We start from the raw sequence: 23,484 nt of genomic DNA, 5'->3' as shown, positions 1-23,484 counted from the left end.
CAACAAACCCCACCACACTCTGCTTTGCCACATCCTAACGGAATGGCATTGCAGGAGGCTGCTGGACAGCAAGCGTGTGAAACACGTGCCAGCCAAGTGGAAGGGGGCCACAGGTACGATGTAGGCTAGCCAGGACTGTGGGGAGGAGGAAAACATTCTGATTTCCCAAGAGGCACAAACTATTCTTGCTGATGAGATTTCAATCAGTTCTGGAATTCCACATCACAGAGGCATACACAGCTGGACAGTTCGGCACCAAAATCAGAGTGTCTCAGTATAAAAGAACCAGCCACCCAATAGAGCGTGACAAGTATATTCAAGCTAAATGTCCTAAGGAGCACTCTCAAAGAGGTGTATATAAAAATCAGTGGTCAGCAGAAAAGGTAGCACTTCTGATAGACTTTAATAAAAAAATACCCTGTGGAGAGACATGTCAATAAATTGACTCAGAGCTACCTACCATGCAAAACTCCCAAAGAGATTATGACAAAAGGGGGCTCCTCAATTAAGCAAAGCCAACAACTGTGCAAGCTTCTGTCAACATAGAACCAGACAGTCCTGACTCTGGGTTGAATCCCTGCTGTGAAACAAGGACTCAAAGGCACGTACTTGGTGAAGCTCCAGATACGCCTTCAGAAAACAACACCCAAAGAAAGCAGGCAAGAAGTCCTTGAGGCTTTGGTACGAGTACGGCTTGGGGATTAAAACTCATTATAACCATTTATTGCCAAAATGTCTTTTTCTTTTCTTTATGTCACCACAAGGGCTATGACTGGGTTGAACAGGCAGGTGCAGGGACGCCCTTAATCACCCACACCAGGTTCCCTGTTAAAAAGGGTTCATTAAAAAGATGGGGTACATTCATACTGCGTCAGACTTCAGGTTTACGTTAGTTGTCTAAGCTCTCACTAAATTCATTCTGTAAACGGACTGAATGACTGGTTGAAAAGCCAGTGCAACACAGAAGACAATCTGTAAGAATATGAGGATTTGCATCTCCAAATGCTCCGACTGTACAGACCAGAATCACCACTAGTCTAGAAAGACAGTTATGTCCGACATCAAAGCACAGTTGTGTTAGGATTGCACTGCCTGAACAAGGAGTGAAGAATAATTTACAGAGCCAAAGCTACAGACAGACATCTCATTAGGCAGATTATCTGAGCTGAAATTTCAAGAACCTTTGGTAAACTATTTTCTATATGTTAATCAAGGCCAAATGCATAAACCTCCCCTCCCCCCCGCCCAAGTGATCAAAAGAGGTCAAGGCTTTGGATTTCACACTGCATCCTGAACTGGTGTGTCACCAGAGTGATGCTGAGCACAGATGTGAGCCGTTCCCTCACCTCGCTGCTGATGCAGAGGGCTGAGAGCCACCTCCTGAGTCACTTGGTGTGCTTCCGTGCCTGTCCCTGCGACCACATCTCATCCTTCTCTGGCCGTGGGGTATTTCAGATTGCTCCCAGATACCACGTGCATGCCATTAACAAAGCTTCCTGCTGCACTGTAATTACTGAAGGGAATGAGGAGGCATTCAGCCTGGGAAATTAAAGGAGAACAGGATTCCCTTCTCACCTGAATCAGGTTGCAGATCTCCTGGGAATCACTGTCTGTTAGTAACTGTGTTTTGAGGAATTTTCTATTTATTTGCACAGAGATCCCACGTATAGTAGGCACAACCACGGGTGAAGTTTGGCCAATTAACACAAACTACAAGACATTTCTTAGGACAGTCTAAGACTAACGACATGCAGGCTACAGGAATTAATACCACTACTAGGAAAGATGTAACTTTTGCAACCATGACTGTGCAGAAGATGAAAGAGCATACTAAGGAACAAGAGAGAGGTTCTCTGACTTTTTGACTGCCTGGTTATCTTCTTTGTTGTTCTTTTGTTCTTTCATTTCATCATTTTCATGAAGCCTTTGCCTTTGTGCTGAGAAACAAGTGGCGTCCTTTCAACAGAGAACGGTAATGATTTACTCAGTTCTTGGATTTCTGTACACTCAGAGTACTACACATTTCTTCAACATGGACCATCAAATTTGCAAGTCTACCTCCATCTGAAGTCCCTTTCAGTTATTCCTAGATGGGCCATCACCATCACTGTACAACCCTCCTCTGAGTTCCAAATTATTTTGGTTTTCTCTTTTGTTAGTACTGGCGATGGCTGGCTTACGCAGGATAGCATACGACTATCCACTTCAGTGTCTACGCAACTCACCAGTCAATGTGCATTACAAAGAGCCTTGCTACAGCCTCAACTGCTAAAACTCTCTTGTATTTTTTTCAAAGCTGTGAGACACTTAACGAGCTCAAATTAACATTTAGGGTGCAGGTCAAGACACTAGATGGAATAAGGAGTCTGGAAACCAGGGCCTACAAGAAAAAGCTAGATGAACCAGATTGACCTGAGGAAGGAAGGCAGAAGGGAAAGAATAAGAACATAACTTGTTCTGTGAATTTGTGATGAACACAAGACGACATTTTACAGCAAGAAAGCATAGTAAAACTTTCTAATGGTAAGTGGGGTACAGAAACGTACCATCTGAACAGGCTCTGTAGTCTGTCAATGGGGGTCTTAAAAAAAGAAGCCAGACAAACTTTTGTCAGGGTGACACAGGTATAGGCGATTCGGATTTGGTACAGGGGAATAGCCTAGAAGTCCTCCTGAGGTCTCTCAGACTATAGGTTGCTCCAGTTCCTCTCTGAGGCTGTCCTAACTCTGTTTCAGTCCAGATTCACAGTCCTAGATGCAAACTCCAATTTGTTAGCTCAAGTTTTAAGACACTCAAGTACCTCTGGAAATTTTCAGTTCAATTTGCAGCGTGCTGGCTAACCCACAATGTTCTCAAGCTCTACTTTAATGGCTCATCTGAAAATCTGCATTAGGACATTTTGGAATACAGAAGCTTCAGGCACTTTTATTTTCTGAGCACTTTGGTTTTGTATCAAATGCTTAGTCGTTGTAATATTTAAACCATGTAATGCCAATTTAAAGAAGGTCATAATTATGACACTTGGCTGTTTCAAATAACGTGTGACCTTTCTCCTACTGTGGATTATCAGCAGGCCCCATCTAACAACTGGCAGTTCATCTCAAAATCACTACTTTATCACTCTGTGTTCAGTTCTGGGAATTTACCAAAATGCCATCTGAATGGTAGCTAGATAGAAACCTTCTGCAAATAATTTTTCTGAAGTTGTACTTCCCCCCATACACTAAGAAATGATGGCAGAGAATTTCTTTTCTGAAGCTTTTGTATGTTTTCCCATGTGTACACCAGGCAATTACAGCAGCAAGGCTTCCACGCCTGAACTTTCTCCTGCCCAGAACAGGAAAAACTGGCTTCTGTGAAAATGAATAAGAAAATGGAAACACTGGAGAATATCAACCTACTTTCTCATTCTTGCTACGTGTTTTGTTGGCAAGACCTTTTTGTTTTGCTTAATTTTTTTTTCTTTCAGAAAAGTCACTCTGAAAAAAAAAAAAAAAACCCAAACCCAACCCTCAACTCACCTTAGATTCTCAGACCCACCAGCTCCAGGCTTGGATTTGCTACACTCCCCCTTCGGAAGCTTCACCGGCAATGCATTGTTGTGGCCCAGGAGTTATTTCTCTATTCTGCAGGTAAGCCTCCAGACGTTAGGGAGAGGGAGGGGCAGCTCCCTTCCGAGACCAGCTGAAGGAGCCCAGAGCTCCGCAAGAGCAATGACGAAGGCTGCTGAGGAGCTGAGCTCTCACACTATATCTAAGGCATAGGGTGCAGAATCATAAAATGGTTTGGGTTGGAAGGGACCTTTAAGGTCATCTAGTCCAACGCCCCTGCAACAAGCAGGGACATCTTCAACTAGATCAGGTTGCTCAGAGCCCCGTCCAGCCTGACCTTCAACATTTTCAAGGATGCGGCATCTACCACCTCTCTGGGCAACCTGGGCCAGTGTTTCACCACTCTCATCATAAAAAACTTCTTTATATCTAGTACGAATCTACCCTCCATTAGTTTAAAACCATTACCCCTTGTCCTATCACTAGAGGCCCTACTAAAAAGTCTGTCCCCATCTTTCTTATAAGCCCCCTTATAGAAGCCCTGCCCCTCATCGGGTTCTGGATGTGCTTCATGACACTGGGTCAACAGCAGACTCGGGCACGTACCACTGCCCCGTACTCCCCAGTTCCCACGGGACACACGCACGGGCTCCACTCTGGATAAGCAAGTAAGTGCTGTGTAGCACTGATCCATCTCTAAAAGAGCTGAAGCACTGTAGAGGCTTCTGGAGCAGCTAAACACAGTTCAGCAAGGCAGCAGTGCCCAGGGGACTGGCTGCTAGAACCATACAGCAAGCTACCTGTGTACAGAGAGTTACTGTTAAAAAACTAAAGTCCATCAAAACCATCTCTCTCTCATTCTCTCTCTAATGTACATATATGCATATATACATGTATAGAGATAAAATATGCATATGTACCTATCTTTTTCTTCTTTTTTTCTTTTTTTTTTTTTCTATTTTTTTTTTTTTTTTTTGAGAAAAGAAAGCAGGAGTTACAGAAACCTGTAAGAAAAGTCCTGGGAAATGACTGGGTACACCTGAGAGAAAAAAAAAAAAAAAAAACAAACACAGAGCTAGCTGTCTGAAAAAGCTGCTTAAGTCAAGCAGAATCTTGGGCCTTCCTGCACCTACCAGCTCTAGTGCACATCACTTACACAAAGGGCTGCATAATCCCATTTCAGTACTGTGAGATACCGTACATCCCAGGACAAGGGGGTGGCAGTTGGGCAAGGAGCACAGAGAAAGTTGTACCTTGAGAGGGATTATCTCTTTTAGAGACATGGGATGCACGATTTGCTGTATTCATTTGCATTAAAAATGCTCCCCCTATGCATTGTGCTGGCCTCTGTCTCTGGTGTGTTATAGATGGAAGTCCCTTCTTCCCTAGCGTGGGAAAGAGGAGAGAGCAGTCTACAAGCTCTCCAGAGTACAAAGAGCCTGGAGGCTTGTATTATGAGAGACCTTTGCACCAGTGCATAAGTGGGACTAGGGGTCCGACTCTACCCAAGCTCTGAAGCACCACACAAGCACTTGGGCAGTCCAGGCAGGACACATTTTTAACTATACATCTCCAGTAATATTTCAATCTCTCCACTTTCCTCTTGCTGTGAGCAACTACCGTAAAAGTCAAAGGCTCCAGCTCAATCGTGTGCATCGTCTGATCAACATGCGAAGTAGCCGAGAAAACCCTGCCTGAATAGGAATGACACGAGTCCCAAAACAGAGACCAAGATGGTGAAAATGAGTAATGGCTACACTGGAAGAGAAATGACTTGGATAAAACTATGCACATAGAACATATTCACTCATTCTTTTCATGCTGTTGTAACAAATATACCACAGGGCCAGAAAAAGAGTAAGCAAAAACCTGACAGATAGGTAGACAGATAAAGTATGATTGTACATACCTCCCTGAAGAAAACTGTGCTCTACAAATCCCACAAACAAAACTACAACAGACAGTCTGGTAGGGTCCAATCCAGCACATGACTGCCAATCTCACCCGTGGGAGCCAGTGTACTCTATCACCTGTTCTTTTCTGTGGCTGCTACAAAACGTAGTAGAAAATTGTACTGTCACCCAATTAAATAGACAGTGTGTTGCATCCAAACGCACGAGCCCAGCTTCTGGTATAAAACACGCAAACAGAAGAAAAGAGAGAGAAATTGTTTCCCTTTTGCACTTCATTGAGTATAAAGTTTATTGTATGGAAGTAAGGTTATCTCTCTCTATATTTGCATACGCATGGTATAATTTACTGGTACGGTTCCCCATCACCTCTTGTTACGCATTGATAGAGATTCTTATTGTGACAGCTTGCATCCCACATCTACTGACAAAGAATCAGGACATTTGTCTGTCCCTGAAAAGCAATGCATTTCTGAGGCTGTGTACTAATGCTGAAATGTAAGTCAGCAATTTTAGTGTCTATGATTAACAAGATTGCACTATTACGAAATGTGATTGTGTTCCTGCAAATAGTCAGTGTGATCAGAAATATAACACAAAAAACAAGTACTGAAGAGTACTGGTACCTTGCATTATAGTTTCTGCAAAAGAATTCAGCTAGAAGATCTGAAAATTACCATAACAACAAATGTCATTCTAGAATACTGAATATTTCAATTTACATGTGATAAGTATGTCTATAAAAGCCAAGTAGCATACGTAGGCTTAATCTGGGATGCATATACTAATTAATCCATGCCTGTCTGCAGCTCTCATTTCGTCACTAGAGCTGGACCTAGACGGAAATCTCACAGAGTGAGCTTGAGACAGTTATTACGAGACGGGGCTGGGCTGGCTCAGAGAAGTGCTCACTCAATGTATTTCACTGGCAGTCTCTGCTCACGGGGTTTTCGTGAAATCACCACTAAGCCCAGCTGCTCTGCTGCTATTGCCGTCCCTGGCGGACCCGCTGGCTGCCCTTGCAGAGGTGGGTCACCTCTATTTCCCAACTGCTCCCGCAGTCACTTGCTTGTTCAAAGCTCTTCTTACAACATAAACAGACATTATCAGTTCGAACTACATAAATAGCCATGTAATGCCGAGCAATAAAAACAACCAGTTCTAGTCTCCTCCCAGTACAGATTTGGACTGCATACACCTTTCGAACTACATCAAATGAACTTTACTCCAAAATGAGTTGGAAACTTAAATTTTACTTTATATTGTACACAAAAAACCCACATATAAATGATCTTGTCCACATCCATCCAAGAATAATTAAATATTGTTAAATTATTTCTCAAAGCCATTTTATGAATAAGGATAAAGAAGCTCTTTCTTTTCTTACAGATAACTCAATGAGTTTAAGAAAAATAAAAATGCACAAAGCATGTCCCTTGCCTCCAAACAATCCTTATGAAAACTAAATTCAAATAATGAATCTGATGCAAAATACTGTGTAAAAAGGATACTGTTAGTGTAATTTTAAACTGAATAAATATTTTCATAGATTGAGTGATTTAACCATAACAGATCAAGGTAATATTAATTGCTGTATAGCTACATTAGGATTATCATCTTCAGCTGACTTCAACATTTTTATCAGAAAAAAATGGAACCGAGCTAAAAATTAAGAAAAAAATTATGTTAAATATTTTATTTAAGGAATGTTGTAAAATTTGCCAGACAAACTATTCAATAAATACTTTTCGTTCAGTTCTGAAACACACCACAATTTGCTCCTAAATGAATCAGAATGATCTAAAAGATTTCATTTCCTTGGAACTGACACTAACATCTCAAGAGTCTCATCAATCAACAAGACAGGGGCTTTTCAGTCCATTTGGAGTTCAGGATTCCACCAAGAAACAAAACAACCCTCTCGCTATCCAGCCACCTACATGCAGAGTAGCTATGGTGCAAGATATTGGAGTCTCCTCACTAAAGTACTTTGAGCAAAATTTAAAAGGTACATGGTAAATCAGAATAAATAAGATGATCTATAAACGTGCATTTGGAAAAAGTTTTTGGGCTGCGTGTGTTTGGGACGACTTCTGTTTCTCTGGTCTGTTCTTGTACTAGTGAAGACAGGACTGCTAAAACACAAAAGAAAGTAAGTAAACTCCAAACAAAACAACCCCTTTTTAATTCTAATCAGATAAATGCAAAAGCAAAATTCCAAGGAGAAGCTGCAATAAAATTAACAGGTAACAATCCTGTCCTCCCTCAAAAAAAAAACATTTCATAATAATATGACAGCATTTCTTAATATTATATATGAACACCGCAATGCCAAGTTTCAGTTTAAAATTTCTAAGCACTGTTAAAAGGGACCCACAGCTCAAGATGTCATTTCTAAACTGAAAAGGCAGTGGCCTACCAACTGGCCCTGTGACCTCTTTATGGTAATTTTAGATATAAAGATCAGTAAGCATGTGTAATGAAACAGTTTGTTATTAGCCACTGCTGATAAACACAATAACTGTATACTATTCACCTACCTTTTCTAATTCAGGGCTTCCTTCTGCCACCATCAGAACTGAACCCCTGAATCAGTCAGTCCTTGGCATCAACCCTGCAAAAGCTACTCAGATACTCGATCTGCTCAGTGAGACAGATTTAGTGTTTGCTGTTTTGGTATATTTACATCTTCCTGATTCACAAAGCCTGATCCTATTTCCACTGAGGTTTCACTGATCTGCAAGAGATGGGCTGACTGAGAATTTAGACCTGGAATCTAGGACTGTTTAGAAGATGTATTACATGAGATTTTAATCTGCTAGTTTTCCTTTCAAGTTTTTGAAAGTTTATCCATTCATGTACAAAATATTTACATTGAGCAAAGCTAAAATTTATACTGAGCTCCCCCTGTTCCCTGAGACTTGACGTGGCGTCATGATTTCAGCGTAATGTGTAAGCACAGTGTTGCCTGGTTCACAGACAGCTCTGTGTGAAGGAGCTGACTGACGGCAGGAGGGAATAAAGACAAAAGGGAAAAGAGAAGGGGCTATGCTGGGCTCTTATGTTTGCAACCACTCCTTGCTGGGAGCAGACTTTGGCCAGAGTGCCATCAGGTGCACTAGAAACAAAGTGGGTGAGAAAGCCTGGAGTATTAGTTATATATATTGGAATATATAGCTCTCGCTGTTAAAAATGGGACGGAAGCCATTTGCCCTTCACTCCCTATTAGCCTGTTTTTTGCTAGAGCTAGTACAGGCTTTCCCTGGGACAATGAATTCCTCTACTACCAAAAAACTAGTTCATCTTAAAGCAGGGAAGATTCTGTCTTTCAGGAGCACTTGATTGTCTCAGAAATGCCTGCAAGCCTGGAGTGCTCCCGGGCAAGAAGGGTCATCTCACTGTGCGGGCAGAGCAGGGGAAGAATGGAACGGCAGCCATCCTGTTCAGAGGGGAGAAAGTCCACCGTAACGGGGTAGAGCTGGAAGCAGAGTGGGTCACATTATTTGACTATTTCACCATACCTCTGTCCCAGTGGGATACTGGTCGCATTAAGTACTGAAAGCAAGAAGAAAAATTCTGCAAAGATGATGTTTCAGGCTACCTGTGTCTACACTGGAGAGCTAATTTGCTGATATCATTAATATCAACATTAATGATACATAGGAAAGCAATTCACATGACTAAAAGACACAGTTTGAAATTTGGTTTTGCAAGAATGGGAACAATTGGAGTTAGCACTCTTTATGAGGAAGGATGATTTGGCAGCAAAACCACAGACTGTGTATACATTCTGCTTGACCATGCTGCAACCAACAACTACAACTTTGAGAAAGTCAATGAGGACCTCATTTCTACAAAGATTTCTGCATCTCTTATCTGCATGAGCTATGCTACTTTTACAAGCACATTTAGTTGAAGTATTGACAGAAATCTTCAGCTCCAACAAAGCCAAATAACTGTATTCAAGCACATCATCTCTTTGAGAAAATGCAGCATCAAACGCTATGTCTCCATCACTCAGGTCCAGGCTTATTCATCTTCTTGCACTTCATGGGTCATATAAAGTGGCCCGACAACAGAACGGGCAGAGAGCTCTCTGAGGCAGGAAATCTTTGCCCAGAGGTTGCACAAGTCTTCTCAGGGCTTTACTATCAACTTCGTCAATAGGGGCCAAGGTCAGAGTAAAGCATGATCTGCCTAACCTTCACCTAGGGAAACACACCCTACTAGATAATGGATGTAACCGCTGCTGTAAATTGTACCGTGAACTGATAAATTTATGACAACATCCAGCAGTGATAGTGCGTGGAACTTATTTCAGAGCCAGGTTATATACACTTGTCTTCTAATCTCGGATGTAAATGAAGATTCTGCTTACATATTTCACGGAGAAATGAAGGATTAGCCTAAGGTTTGTAAATACTTTAAGAACGTCAAATTCCAAAAGAGTACTTAGAAATACAAACTGTTATGAGTACTCACATTGTAACTTCCTTCTGCGCTGGACGTTGGCAGCTATTTGATAAAAGGCTTGTCACACACGCTCACTAATGGAATAATCTCTGATCCCTGCTGGTCCAGGGGCAGCAATACTGAACAAGTAGTGCATGAGAAACACAGTGATCTGATTTTCCTTCAGCTGTTTTTACTTTTGAATTTCTCTGGCCCCAAACAACATCAGAAGGTCAGGCAGGCATCACACTGCCTACAGAGAGATAATGACTACTATAGTCATAGATTACGGTATTATTAGTTTTACATTTCTAAACAATGTCAGAAGATATCAGACATCTCTGGAACCTGTGACCTAAACTCTGAGACATTGTTTATAGCATCAAATAACATTTCTCAGAAAAAAAAAGAATAATATCTTCTTAAAAGAATCACAAACACTTTTCAGTCATGTGGGTTACAAGGCACTGTTTTGCTTCCCATTTTCTGAATCAAGTGGCTTAGCACAGATAAACTATAGTTCTGCAAACAATTTAAGCTATCAGAAGCTAGCACTGATGCTGAAAGAAGCAATTCACCCTGTCTCATCTCCAGCCACTCTGACCCTCTCTTGCACCAGCCTACATATTCATGTGGCTAAGCAGTGAACCAGACAAAGAATCCAGGTTAAAACAAGCCCAAAACCTACAAAATGATGAATTTTAGTCCCCTCGGTTTAATGAACTCAAGCTATCTGTGGAACTAAACCATGAGGAATCGAAACTGTGCTCATCAACTGTACTTAAAAAGAAAACATAAAAGCAGACTTACCACAGATAACGGAAAAAGCCCACCTTGTTACCAATATATGAAGTTTTGCTTCCTTACTAATTCACAGAGGGCATACTGCAGAGGATATTGTGTTATCTGCAAGAGCTAGAGGGTTTTCACACCACCTGGTATTCAATGCGTTAGATTAGACCAGCCAGGTCTCAAAGCTTCCTCCGCTCAGCGCACGGAGAGGTGGGCGCTGCCCATCAAATGCCAGAGCGTAACTCACACGCCATAGGAGGGACTTAACTCGCCCAGCTCTAAGCTCCTATGCCTCAGCCAGTCACTCCAGCCTCTTCAAATACTCAGCCAACCACCCGCAGCACTGTGGGGGCACAAAGCACTTCAGCCAGGTCACCTACATTCAGGGCGAGATGGATCTTGCTGTAGAAGTGCTTTTTCTTCTCCATTAATGGAATCTCTGTGATGTAGGCAGAGAGTTACAAATGCCAGTATCTGTCAGGTGAAACTTTGCCGTTTGTCCCTCAGGCACCTGACTTCCCTACCACCTTAGGTACGTATTTCCTTTAGTACCTCACAAATAATGTTCCAGTGAAGCAACTTTTTTTGGGGGGGAAGGAGGGAAGGGAGACGTGACATGACACATCATTGCCCTAAACCCATGATTTTCACTATTATTCTATCAAAATGTTGTAACAAGTGTGAGTCATATTTTAAAGGCATATAAACAGAATACCTACTGTGACACAAGTTTGCCAGAGAAACCTTCACTGCACCTTTTAAGCCGCCAGCTTAGTTGGGATCCATGAAAGTGTGCAGCTAACATCACCGCCTTCTATTGAGAATTGAACGCTGTGTCCTGCATAATTCTCTGCATATTATTCTTTAATTACAGCATCTCTGCTATATCTGACATTGGTCTTCTCTGCTGTATTTGCTAATCTCAGTAAGTTATGGAGTATTTGGTTCTCTAAATACCTGGGTATATGAGCTCCTGGGGAGTGGAGACAGATAAGCTCTTTTTGACCTCCTGACTCATAAAAAATTGGAAGAGAAGAAAAACCAGCTCATCAAAACACAACGGATCTGATTTATCTCTGTGTTACTCCCAAGTTATGTATTATACCACTTGGATCATGGGAGTTAAACGGATGCAACCTGGGTGTGACACAGAAGGAATGAGGCCTTTTGTCATTTGGATCCATCCTCTTTACTGTAACAAAAGTAACTTTGGCATGCCCTTTTTAAAAAAATATGGAAAAGTCTGTATCTTAAAGAATAAGTGGTGAAAATTCAGGTATTGGAGAGACATGACAGACTCACACAGACTGCCTGGAGCTAGACATGGCATTATTTGTATTTGCCTGAAATATAGCACTTACACCAAAAGGAGCACTTTGAAGGAAGTAAAATGATCTACTCTCCCGAATTAAATTTGCAAACACCCAGTTTCAACATTTATCCCTAATTTAAAGCACTGGCCAAATCAAAAAACAGCCCATTAATTTCTAAAGAAATTCTGTGTCTCCAGTAGGTTTCTAGAGTAGACAGTGCCCTAAGCAATAGTAGTACTTTCTCATTACACTGTTGTTACTACAGTATTACAAAAACGTTTGATACGGTACATGGACTGTACTAATGAAGATTCACAGAACTGCTATTTATTGTACTAGTATTTCCTGAATTTCAACAAAAAGAGAAACGTAGACTTCAGGAAAAAAAAAAACAAACCCTCCCAAACTTACTTTCTGTGCCTTCTCTCCCACATACTTCTAGCCAAACAACAGTATTACCGCAACATCACTTTACAGAGTATTAGTGGGAAGGCAGTTAAGCAACCATACTTGGACATGCCTGAACATTCAGCTGAGGTAAAAAACAAATAAAGTTGTCAAGTATCTTTTTACTGAATTCTACCATCTATTCCAACTAGAACAAGCGACAAATCAGAACAAATGTTTGTGCTTTTGCAGAAATGGAAAACAGCAAACTTATTTTCTAAGGAAAGGAAACAGCTAGTAGGAAGACAGTAATTTTTTCAATTAGTAAGCAAGTGGACCCCACCTTCAAACTTCCAGTTCAGTGAACAGGAGTAGGATCATTTAATGAAATACAGAATTTGTATGGTGGCATGCATATCATTCTTTGGTAGATGAACAGTATGACAGTTTTAAAGATACCTTTAATACAATAGATTTTGCTTTAATCAAAATTACATAGATAACTTGAAACAAGCACCTCACCAGGAGAAAGAGAGCTGCTGAGCTATTGCCTTAATGTGTAATTAATGGTAAAACCTATTGGCTTTGGGGTCAGAGGAATGGAGGGTGGCATATGTGATGCCAGCATCTGAAAATGCCTCTGAAGCTGTTTGTGGAAGAGATGCTAGTAGGACTGATATGCATGGCAGAAAATTACCAGAAAGTATGCTTAAGAACAGAATAAACACACAGGCTAACAGGGAAGTGTAAGTATGGCTTTTGGAGGCCAAGTTCTTTGAATGATCATGCAGATATGGGTGATTTGGCTGACACAATGTACTTCCATTTCAAAAACTTTCTGATGAAGTTCTCTATCAGACTCAAACTATGCTGTCAAGGACGAACAACAAAATAGAGGCCAAGAAATAAAAATGTCTTTTCATTGCTAACTAAAAGTGAAAAAAAAGGTTAGGAATAATTGATTGTTTTCTTTTACAGTGGATGGATATTACCTGACAGTCTCACAGATATATGTTCAATATACTCATAAATGAACTGGAAAAATGGAGGAATAAAAAGAGACAGAGTCTTCTGATGATATTAAATTACAGAGGTAATAAAAACAAAAACTGACTACCAATTGCTGCAAAAGGACCTCATGATGCTGAATGAGCGCAAGATAAGCAGGCAGATAAAATTCAATACCAATACATACAGTCAGACACACTGAAGAAAACCCCCAGTCTCAGGTGTTCACTAGTTCCTACAAGATTCCCAAGACTCAGTTTTTCACAGTACAAGCATTACAGCCAAATTAATAATCCTGCAGCAAACTTAAAACAAGAAAGAAGTGTTTTTTCACATACTCCACAATTAAACTTTGGAACTTACTGCTACAAGATGCTTTGAATATCAAAAAAAAAAATAAATACAAATGAATACAAAAGACAACTATTAGCAAAAAAGACCCTTGGGGGCTATTAATTACAAAACTGCAATATAGCCTCTGGCTTCAATGTATCTGCACAATAAATACCTCAAAGAAAGCCGAGACGGCTTACTATCTGCTTATCCTGTTCTTACATTTCTTTCCTGAACATCCAATGTTGGCCACTGCCAAAGAAAGGATACTGGACTATAAGTACCTATGATTCAATCCAGTGCAGCCATTTTTGCGTTGTGTGACGATCATAGAAACTGCTGGCACCCAACTAATTCAAAACTGAGAGGCAAAACCCATCTGCATTTTAGAACCAAGACACTGATCCTAAAATAGCTTACATTTAGCCATTGAGAAAGTGAATCAAAGCCTTTTGAGAAAGCCCTCCGATAGATTTTAACAGACTTTCATTGCAGACTACAGCATCACCTTGTGAAAAAAAACAAAATAAATATTGCTATTATTGGTTAGAAATAGGGCTTAACTAAGCCTCCAGAGCTGAACACATCTACTTACAGAGAATGCTGGGTGGAATGCACCCTGAATTGGGCATAACCAACAGCCAGATTAAAAAATCCTAAGAGTCTAATTCTAAAATAAGCAATGAAGAAAAAGGTGCAGTAGTGGCTCTGATGCCTGGAATCCATCACATGTAACGTCCAGATGAGATGAATTACTCTTTAGAAGTGTTTCTTTCGATTGACTATGAAGGCAATCCAAGTGACTAGTCCAGATGTAGAGGTCTTCCATTAAAGTTGTCTAAAATCAGATTAGATGAATCCCGGAATCTCATTAACTCAAGACTGACTTAACTTTTATCTGTACCTGTTTTGCAAACCAAACTCCTCCTTGTAGTGCAATATTTGCAGAACAAATTACTTCAAAGAAACACAAGGACCAATTTTAATGACAAATAGTAAATCTTGAGGTTACTGAACCTGAGAATCAGAGAATGTTGTAAATATGCTGTAGCTACTTACATCAGTTTTAGGTCGTGCTCCAGTTGACACTGGGTAAGGTAAACAGTCTAGATCCTGGTAGTCTGCTCTTCTATTTTTCCAAGACCCCCTTCCTTGATGATCTCCATAAAAGCCTGTCTCCACTTGAACAGGGCACTGTAAGAGAATTTTAAAAACCCTGTAAATAAAGGCAAGTCATAAATATTTTTAATGTGAACTGCAAGATAAAAACACTGGAATTTTATCTTTTTAAAGCTTTTTTTTCTCCAATGTAAGGTAAACATTTGGCCTCAATCTTTTTTTCTTAAAACCACTGCTGCATAATTTTTACATTTTGCTAAGGTAGACATCCAGATATTATGTGGTTTCCTTAACACAACTGGAGAACTAATAAATATCAAGGAACTAAATCACCTCTACCTTAGAAAGAGAAATGGTTTTATTCAAATTATTTAAAACAATCTTTTAACTTTATTTCATATTCATTTTTCTAACTTAAACAGAGACCCAACAAATTCCCATTTTCAAATTACAGACTCTGAACTTTCCAAATCAACTTCTCCTTGTCCCCCAAATCTGGGGAGATCTCACTCAATTGCTCTACTCCCACACCATTTTTTAAAAGATGTATGTCCTAACTCTGAGCCCATGTGTACGTGGCCACACTGAACGCAACGGCAGGAAGAGACCAACTGCACAACATTCCCCCACATATCCCAGTTTGCCTCAAAAGAACAACGAGGTGTGCAAGCAAGGAGCAAGCTATGCTGCAGTCCAGCAGGATCCATGCTGGAAACAATCAGGGAACCAGAATCATGGATGCACTGCAGAGCAGTCCCAAGCTGTTGGGTACAATCAATCAAAATCAGCTCATTTTCTGGCTGCTCCTCTTCACTAGAGGACAAATTTGCTGCTGGTCCTTAACAGAACTGCCTAGTTCCCAGTTAGTATATTTCTACAGATGTAAAATGAGGAGGCTTTGAAAAGCTGACAAAAGAATCAGTACGTGGCCCAAAAAAGTTTGAAGATAATATACTACTGCAAAAGAATTAAGAGAATGTGCAAGTTAAACACAAAGTTTTGTTCAATGAAAGTCATACCTCTAATATAAGACAGGGTAATTATAATCAAACAGGATTTCTCTGTCACTATCCATGAATGATAAAGGACTAAAACTGAAAAATGTGATTCTCATTCTTCACATCTGCTCTTTTTTCTGTACTGAATCTGAGTACTAGACATCAAATGGCAATGAAGCAGAAACATTAAACAGGGAAACACGCTGTTTACAGCAAGAGTGTTTTATCTCTGCTGCCTCATTTATGAAGTACCTCCTTCTATATTGCTAAGAAAGACATTTTTCATATGAAAGGTACAGGTTTTAGAGGAGCAGTACTATTAATGGCAGTTTTCCAAAGCCAGCAGCTTTGCTGTTAGTACATTCAGATAGCCCAGCTTTTTGTACTTAAACCATATACTTCTAACATTGGTGACAGAATGTTTCAGAAAATAATTTGATGACAGACAAGTATTTTTAATATCTTTTCTGGATCAGATACCGAGTCATCCAGCCAGTGTTACTGCCCCATACTATTTCCTTATAAAAAACTGACCAGCAGTAACTTGCAGTTTACACAGACGTAAAGACAGATCACCTCTTACCATTCATCTAAAAGTTATTATGTTTTAGAAAACACCTTAAATTTGTTCACCAAAATACTGCAAGACCCCCTACTCTCACCCAGTCCCATAACATTTATTCACCCAGACTATTTTCATTACCAAATATTTACACTTCCTCCTGCAAAAATTGTGTTCAGTCGAGTATTATTAATAACAGATACCCTCACAATAGGAAAACTTAAAGAATAATAAAATATCGAAGAGTTACTTTCACAAACAGATGAAAAATCCTTCAGTAGAAAACCAACTGGCTCAACTTAGCGATTAAATTACAAAACATATTTCTGAGGCACAGCATTTGCCATAAGAAATAAATACTCTGTCATCTGTTAAAACTTGCCCACACCCTCAAGAGACGAATTTTCTGAGCAGCAGCTCCAACAAACATGCTGCCACTCATACAGTAGTCACCTACTTCAGAGACCTCAGGTCTACATGTTGGCCTCGCATATGTGAGCACTTCAACCAAAATAATATTCAATCATAATTTCTTGCATGAGTTCCCAGTTTATAGTATCAAAGTAGGATAAAAAAATATGAAGAACCCGTAAGTGGTTCATCATTTTATAGAAGTCAAATCTACAATGTTACTAGTAAACATATGTCTGAGATGATAGGTCTTCTTCCTATGCAAGTTTCATTGTGAGTGACAAGAATAAAACATTTGATACGTGTGGAACAAATTACAAGCTGTAATAAGAAATATGGACGAAATGGGATGAATTGATAGAAGATAAATTACCCGTACAACTTGTATGAAAACAAGAGTTTGTTTTTTTTTTTTCCACTGCAACTGCCATTTTGCGATTTGCAAAATCTGGTTCTTCACAGTAAATTCATGGAGAGATTTAGCAGGATGTATTTCTTTTCTTTGACTATATGGGAAGACTAAGGTCAACCCATTCTGAGGCAAATTACTCTTAAATTTAAATGAGGGCAGATGATTCCCTTGTCCTACAAATACCTTTGCAGGAGACAGCAAACAGCGTCCTATCATCAGTTCCACAACAGATTGTCCCTGACTCTTTTCTTGCTCTGATCTTGCTGGTCTCATCAGGAAGACCTTTGTGTTAAATGACCTCTCCAGATCCTGTAGTGAAATTGGCTCTTGGAGGTTTAAAGGACATTTCCAGTCTGCCAAATAAGGCCACAATAAAAATACGGCTGATTCACATGTTTGGCTGTCTGTAGACAATTAAAATGAAGCAAGCTCTCTCGCTTCAGAGTGGGAAGAAAATGTGACCTGATGAAGAGGAGTGTAACTGCTCAAATATCACATTAAGGAAAATGGTAATTTTGGCATTGATGTTAGAAACATCCTTAAAAACTTTTTGGACTTATCCAGACAGATGCAACTATTGGTAAGGGAAACAAGTGTGCCAAGACCAGTGAGACTGGCTCGGAGGTAGGTTTTATCAGCATAGCAAGCATGACCAGCTCTTTATCACTAGCACAGGCTTTTGGTGGGGGGATATGCCCCAGGAAGAAGGCTGTGCCCAAAGTCCTGGCTTCTGTACCCAGAAGCTGTCTTGCCACTAGGCTTCAGTAAGAGAAGCACAAGCATCTGGGATGCTGGTGTTGGCACTCTCTATGCAACCACTTTTGATGACTTTGTTCTTATGTATCAAAGAGCATTTGAAAATATTCTCTGTTTGGATTTGTTTTTCTGCTATCTACACACTACATGCTGTTCATTGAATGCTCCAGCAACGGATTTGAAGTCCAGTGTCCTATGATGTTCAAGTCATCATGGAAAAAGAATGATGCCTAACCAAACCATGGCTTTTGCCTTAGGAGAACAGGCACAGCCATAAAATCACAGGTGTTTGGATCACTGGTTACCAAAACCAGATTGCCTCACAACTGCAAGCGCTTCAACTCTGATGGCTTGGATTTCACTTTCAGGCAGAAAAGCAGACTACACTGCCACCGTATTTTGACAGAAGACACTGAGCAGTATCCTACAAGAAGACAGAACACTGTCCATTAATAGACAAGTTAATGACGAAATTGATTCAGTTGGACAGAGCTGGTTCTGACTCGCTGACATGTACGATAAGAAACAAATGAGACAGTCATGGCCACTCTGTTACTAACACTCTCTCTGCAGAATACGAAAATGCAAACTGCAAAGCGCAACACCACAATGTGAGATTCTGAATGTCCCACCTTGGGAGACATGAACATTTACACTGTGATCCACATAGACATTTACTTAAAGAATTTACTTTTACAAAATGAAGCAGCATTGAAACAGCAGTGACTGCAAAAGCATTCAGACAAGCTCACCTTCCAGGAATTTCAAGCCAGCACTAACATTCAGAGCTGCAAATCCAAACAACTCTATCTTAAGAACTGACTTTAATCATAGCCTAAAGCAGAGAAAAAACACTCCTACTTCTCATGCTGTTCACTCTCCAGTTACTTGCTTCTATAAAAAAACCTTGCTTATTAAAAAATTGCTAAAATAATAATATCATTGCTCCTTAATCCCATTTGCCCTCAAAATAAAAGCTTGGGAAACTGTGTGTCGTCAACTGATGACACCTGCCATCACAAAATATTCTTAACTAGAGGAACACAACTCTAAATCAAATATTCAGATAAAGAAACAAAAACATTAATTCAGCTCTTAATAAAGATACATAGTGTCTCTCTTGCTATTATGTCTTTAAATAAATACAACAAGTGTAAATAGGCTAGCACTGGAACTTTAATTTAACAACATTCTATCCTGAAAAACTATCAAATGCAATCATCTGGATTCAAATTCCCCTCTAAAAAAGCGTGTTTAATGATTTTAAGCCATACTGACAGAAAACTTGTAAATTTCTTCCTATCATATTTCTGGTTATTTTGCCGTTAGCTGTCTAATGAAATCAGATTTTGTTATTATTGAGTGAAAACTGTAACTTATTTCATCCTTGAACCTGAGCTCCTCAGCCTATTCAGAAACACAACCAGATCTGAAAACGATGGCTTGATGAGCATCTGATAGCTAAACATTAGAAAACGTATCATATGACACACTTTATTCTTACCAGTTGCTTGTGCCTTTTGGTAGAAGGCGTACTGGAGGGAGAAGAGCCAGCACTTAGAGCTTCTTCAATATCTAAATTCAACTGTTCCAGTTTCTTCATAAGACATGACATAGAGTCTGACCATTCAGATCCTTTTTCTGGTTGGGTCTAAAAGAGATCAAACATATGTGAAGTCTTAAACCATTCAAGCTTTTTGTAACTTGAATACTCATTTTCCTTCTAGCCCTCAAGCAAAAAGCTGACCAGTTCTTTCCCTGTCCTCGAGTAACTTTTCTCCATTTAGAAAGCTTCAATTATCACTCCAATCCTGATGACAAACATTCATAGCTGTTCTTCAGACTCAAATGATCACACTCCACTTCTGTGTATCTGAATGGCTTTCTAACACTTCATCTTGGGTGAACCACTGCCAGCTCAAGCTAAGCACAACCAAGACCAAAACCACAGTAACTTTAATGTCTCCTCCTTCAGCCACTTCTGTTTTAGCATCTCTCCACTGACTGCTTGTTGTCAATAAGAATCAGAACATTGAAGGTCATCATGTGCACTGTATTTTATTCCTTACTATAATTCCAGGCTTCGTCAAGTCTTGCAGCTTTCTTCTGCCCATCCATTGGGAATACTTTATTGGTCTCAAACACCTTCTCTTTTCATGGATGCACCTTCCCCTTTTAACTGAACCACTTCACTGTATAATGAAAACATTAATCCATTGTAGTGTAACTCCCAAAAATACTTTTCCTGTTCCTTAGTTTCCTCAAAGTCCTTTCCAGTGACTCCCCTCAAGCATCTTTCCATGGCAGTCCCTGTGCATGCTGCTGCATTATGCCTCATTTTCCTTATTCAGATCACTTCTAATGATCCACAAGAAAAACAGAGTCACACTGACCTCCCTGTCATCATGGGCAGCTACTGCTCCCCAGATTAGTCTCTGTCCTGAAGCTACTTTAGTTCTTTCATCTTTCTTTCACAAACAATACGTATCTTTGCACAGAGGGTAATTTCATAGCAAACAATTCTAACAGACTGAGCATAAAAACAGTAATACTGCATTGCCATCCTGCCAAAATCCTAAGAGCATCATACCAACACTCCACAATACCTAGGGGAGCTAGATGAATATTGTTATTATTCTCACCTGATAAATCTTTATGGTGATTTGTTTCCTTATGAGGGTTTCGCAAGTGGGACAGAGAGATAATTGTAATTTGCTCACTATTGTAGAAAAAAGCTTTACGAATAGAATCCAGGAGGCTCACTCCAGTATTAACACTGACATATATTATTACTAATGGAATTGCTCAGCTTCACCACAGTAGCTAAGGCCCCGGATTGTCAGACACCTGGTCCTGTATTACCAACAGACACATTCCCTTCAGAGGGGCTAGTATTATCTAGGGATTGTTTTGAAGCACAGAAAATTAAATACCCAAACTTTAGTTTTCCACATCTTTATTTGGAATTTCCCAAATTTTTACAACCTCCGAGTATTTTTCCTGAAATGCTGTTAAAAGTGCTAAGCTATATTTCAACTCTGTAACTATTAGAATTATTTAAACAGATACTATGATTTCTTCCCATTGTCTTCCCAACCATTTTAAAGTAAAATATAGGATGTCCCACAGAAAGGGAGTATCAAAAGACACTCCTCATGTTGAATCCATTTGAAGTGAGATGATCTTACACAAGAAATGTGCATGCTGACGTATGTCTACAACACTCATTTGTAAACAAAGATTCTACATTTTCCTGTAGTTATGCTTCCTCACGTACTGATCTTTCCAATACTAAAGAATGCTCAAAAAAACCTCAACAAAGACAAAACATCCAAGCCAACCCAAACTCCAGCAACAATGAATGTAGAAAGAGTCAAAATCTAATATGAAGGTTCTATTTTGCAACACATTTAAACTGTAATTTAAGAAAAAGGAGGTGTAAGAATGTGCTTTCTTACTTATCAGTGGTAAATAATTCTGAGGCAACAATTACACAGGGAAATGAGTAAAATGTGTCTGATTTCCATGAGCTATGCAAAAATTACTTTCTAGGTGACAAACGCTGAAGGTTACATTAGAAGTTTGGATTTCTGAGTTCAATAAAAAGTAGAAGTGATTTACACAAGTGCAAACAGTCCATTTTCTGTTCCATGACAGAAAAAGAGTATTTTAGGGAGCTGGAGAGGTGTCTTGAATTCAGCATTTTCCACAGAAAATACAAAGATGAAAAGTGATGAAGACTTTAAGAAAGGCTTACAAATATTTCTAAGACACTCCAAATGCACGTAACAATACACATGGTACTGTGTTACAATAAAAAATACAGCTCCTTGTGTAGGTGTCATGGTTTAAGCCCAGCTGGCAACTCAGCACCACGAGGCTGTTCACTCCTCTCCCTGCGGTGGGATGGGGAGGAGAAAACAGAACAAAAAGCTCATGGGTCAAGACAAGGACAGGGAGGGATCACTCACCAATTATGGTCACAGGTGAAAAACAGACTCAACTTGGGTGAAAAAAAACAAAATTGATTTGTTACAAATCAAATCAAAACAAGGATAATGAGAAGTAAACCCAAATCTTAAAACACCTTTCCCCCACCCCTCCCTCCTTCCCGGCTCAACTCCACTCCCAGTTTCTCTCCCTCCTCCCCGCAGCGGCACAGGGGGACAGGGAATGGGGGCTGGGGTCAGTTCATCACACCTTGTCTCTGCCGCTCCTTCCTCCTCGGGGGGAGGACTCCTCACTCGTCCCCTGCTCCACCGTAGGGTGCCTCCCATAGGAGACAGTCCTTCACAAACTTCTCCAGCGTGGGTCCTTCCCACGGGCTGCAGTCCTTCAGGCACAGCCTGCTCCAGCGCGGGCTTTCCCCTGGAGTCATGGCCACCTTCGGAGGCATCCCCCTGCTCCGGCATGGGGTCCTCTCTCCCCGGGCTGCAGGTGGAGATCTGCTCCCCCGCTCCCCTCCATGGGCTGGGGGGGGGACAGCCTGCCGTCTTGTCTCACCACAGGCTGCGGGGGCATCCCCTCCTCCTTCACTGACCTCAGTACCCACAGAGGGGTTCCTCTCACATTCCCATCCCCCTGCTCTCTGCAGGTTTTCTCTCTTAAATCTGCTCTCCCACAGGTGTTACCACTGTCACTGATGGGCTCAGCCTGGGCCAGAGGCGGGTCCAGCTTGGAGCCGGGGAAGCTTCTAGCAGCTTCTCACAGGAGCCACCCCTGTGGCCCTCTCCCCCACTACCAAAACCCCACCACACAAACCCAAAACAGTAGGGAAGCACACTCTGCCTTTATCTCGACAAATATTTGCCTACTGGAATGATACTTCCAGCATTCACTAATACTCTGCAATACCTCTGTATGAGCCAACCCCCCTCATTTTTATAAATTTCTTTTTTTACTGTAACATAACTCAAACCACAGTCGTTTCTTAAAAATACAAGTCCTAAGGAGTTTCCCCAAACTACAACTCTCCTAGCTTTCTCCATTCAGTTCTGCCTTTTTTAGTTCAGTAAGACTCTATATTGTGTCTATTAAGGGTATGAGGAAAAAGATGGGTTTTCATTATCCCTCAAGATAAAGCCAAATCGGCCTAGTTAACAAACGCCATTCACTAATTGGAAATTTGGCACAAAAGCACCATTTGAAACAAATGCTCATTGGCTATGTGTTTCAAAGGTTGCCTGAAATTCCTGCTGAACGGCAAAAACATGATGCTACTTACATTCAAAAATATACAGCCTGCACAGTAGGACTTCTAACCAGTGAATAAATTCTGCCTAATCCATTCACGAGGAACACAGCTCCCCAGTGTTCAGCCCTAGTCACCAGGTTGGACACTATCAAAGTGCTCAGAAGAGCTGAGTATCAGTGTATCCTGCCCATAGCAACTGCAGAGGCAGGAGGGTCAGAGTATCTTTGGAAGCTTTTGTGTTTTGCCCTTTGAGAGGAAAAAAAAAAAAAAACCTCACTCTAAATTA

General features: G+C 40.5%; 1 protein-coding gene across 4 annotated transcripts in view; it reads right to left on the bottom strand.

The window, feature by feature from the left end:
- The window catches only part of STARD13 (StAR related lipid transfer domain containing 13), a 306,300-nt gene that overhangs the window by 207,009 nt on the left and 75,807 nt on the right, over positions 1 to 23,484 (bottom strand). For 3 of the 4 annotated variants that reach the window (XM_030042603.2, XM_030042604.2, XM_030042602.2), the window contains 2 exons: positions 19,509 to 19,655; positions 14,806 to 14,940 (listed from right to left, as the gene is read on the bottom strand). In XM_030042603.2, the coding sequence (XP_029898463.1) occupies positions 14,806 to 14,940; positions 19,509 to 19,655 (282 nt within the window). Of the gene's footprint in view, positions 1 to 14,805; positions 14,941 to 19,508; positions 19,656 to 20,646; positions 20,824 to 23,484 lie in introns of those variants that run through there. The other variant, XM_030042607.2, reaches the window with a different exon arrangement.

This window comes from Aquila chrysaetos, chromosome 19, assembly GCF_900496995.4.
Source record: "Aquila chrysaetos chrysaetos chromosome 19, bAquChr1.4, whole genome shotgun sequence".
NCBI lineage: Eukaryota > Metazoa > Chordata > Aves > Accipitriformes > Accipitridae > Aquila > Aquila chrysaetos.
The sequence above is the reverse complement of the archived record's forward strand: the minus strand, read 5'-3'. Positions and strand labels throughout refer to the sequence as shown.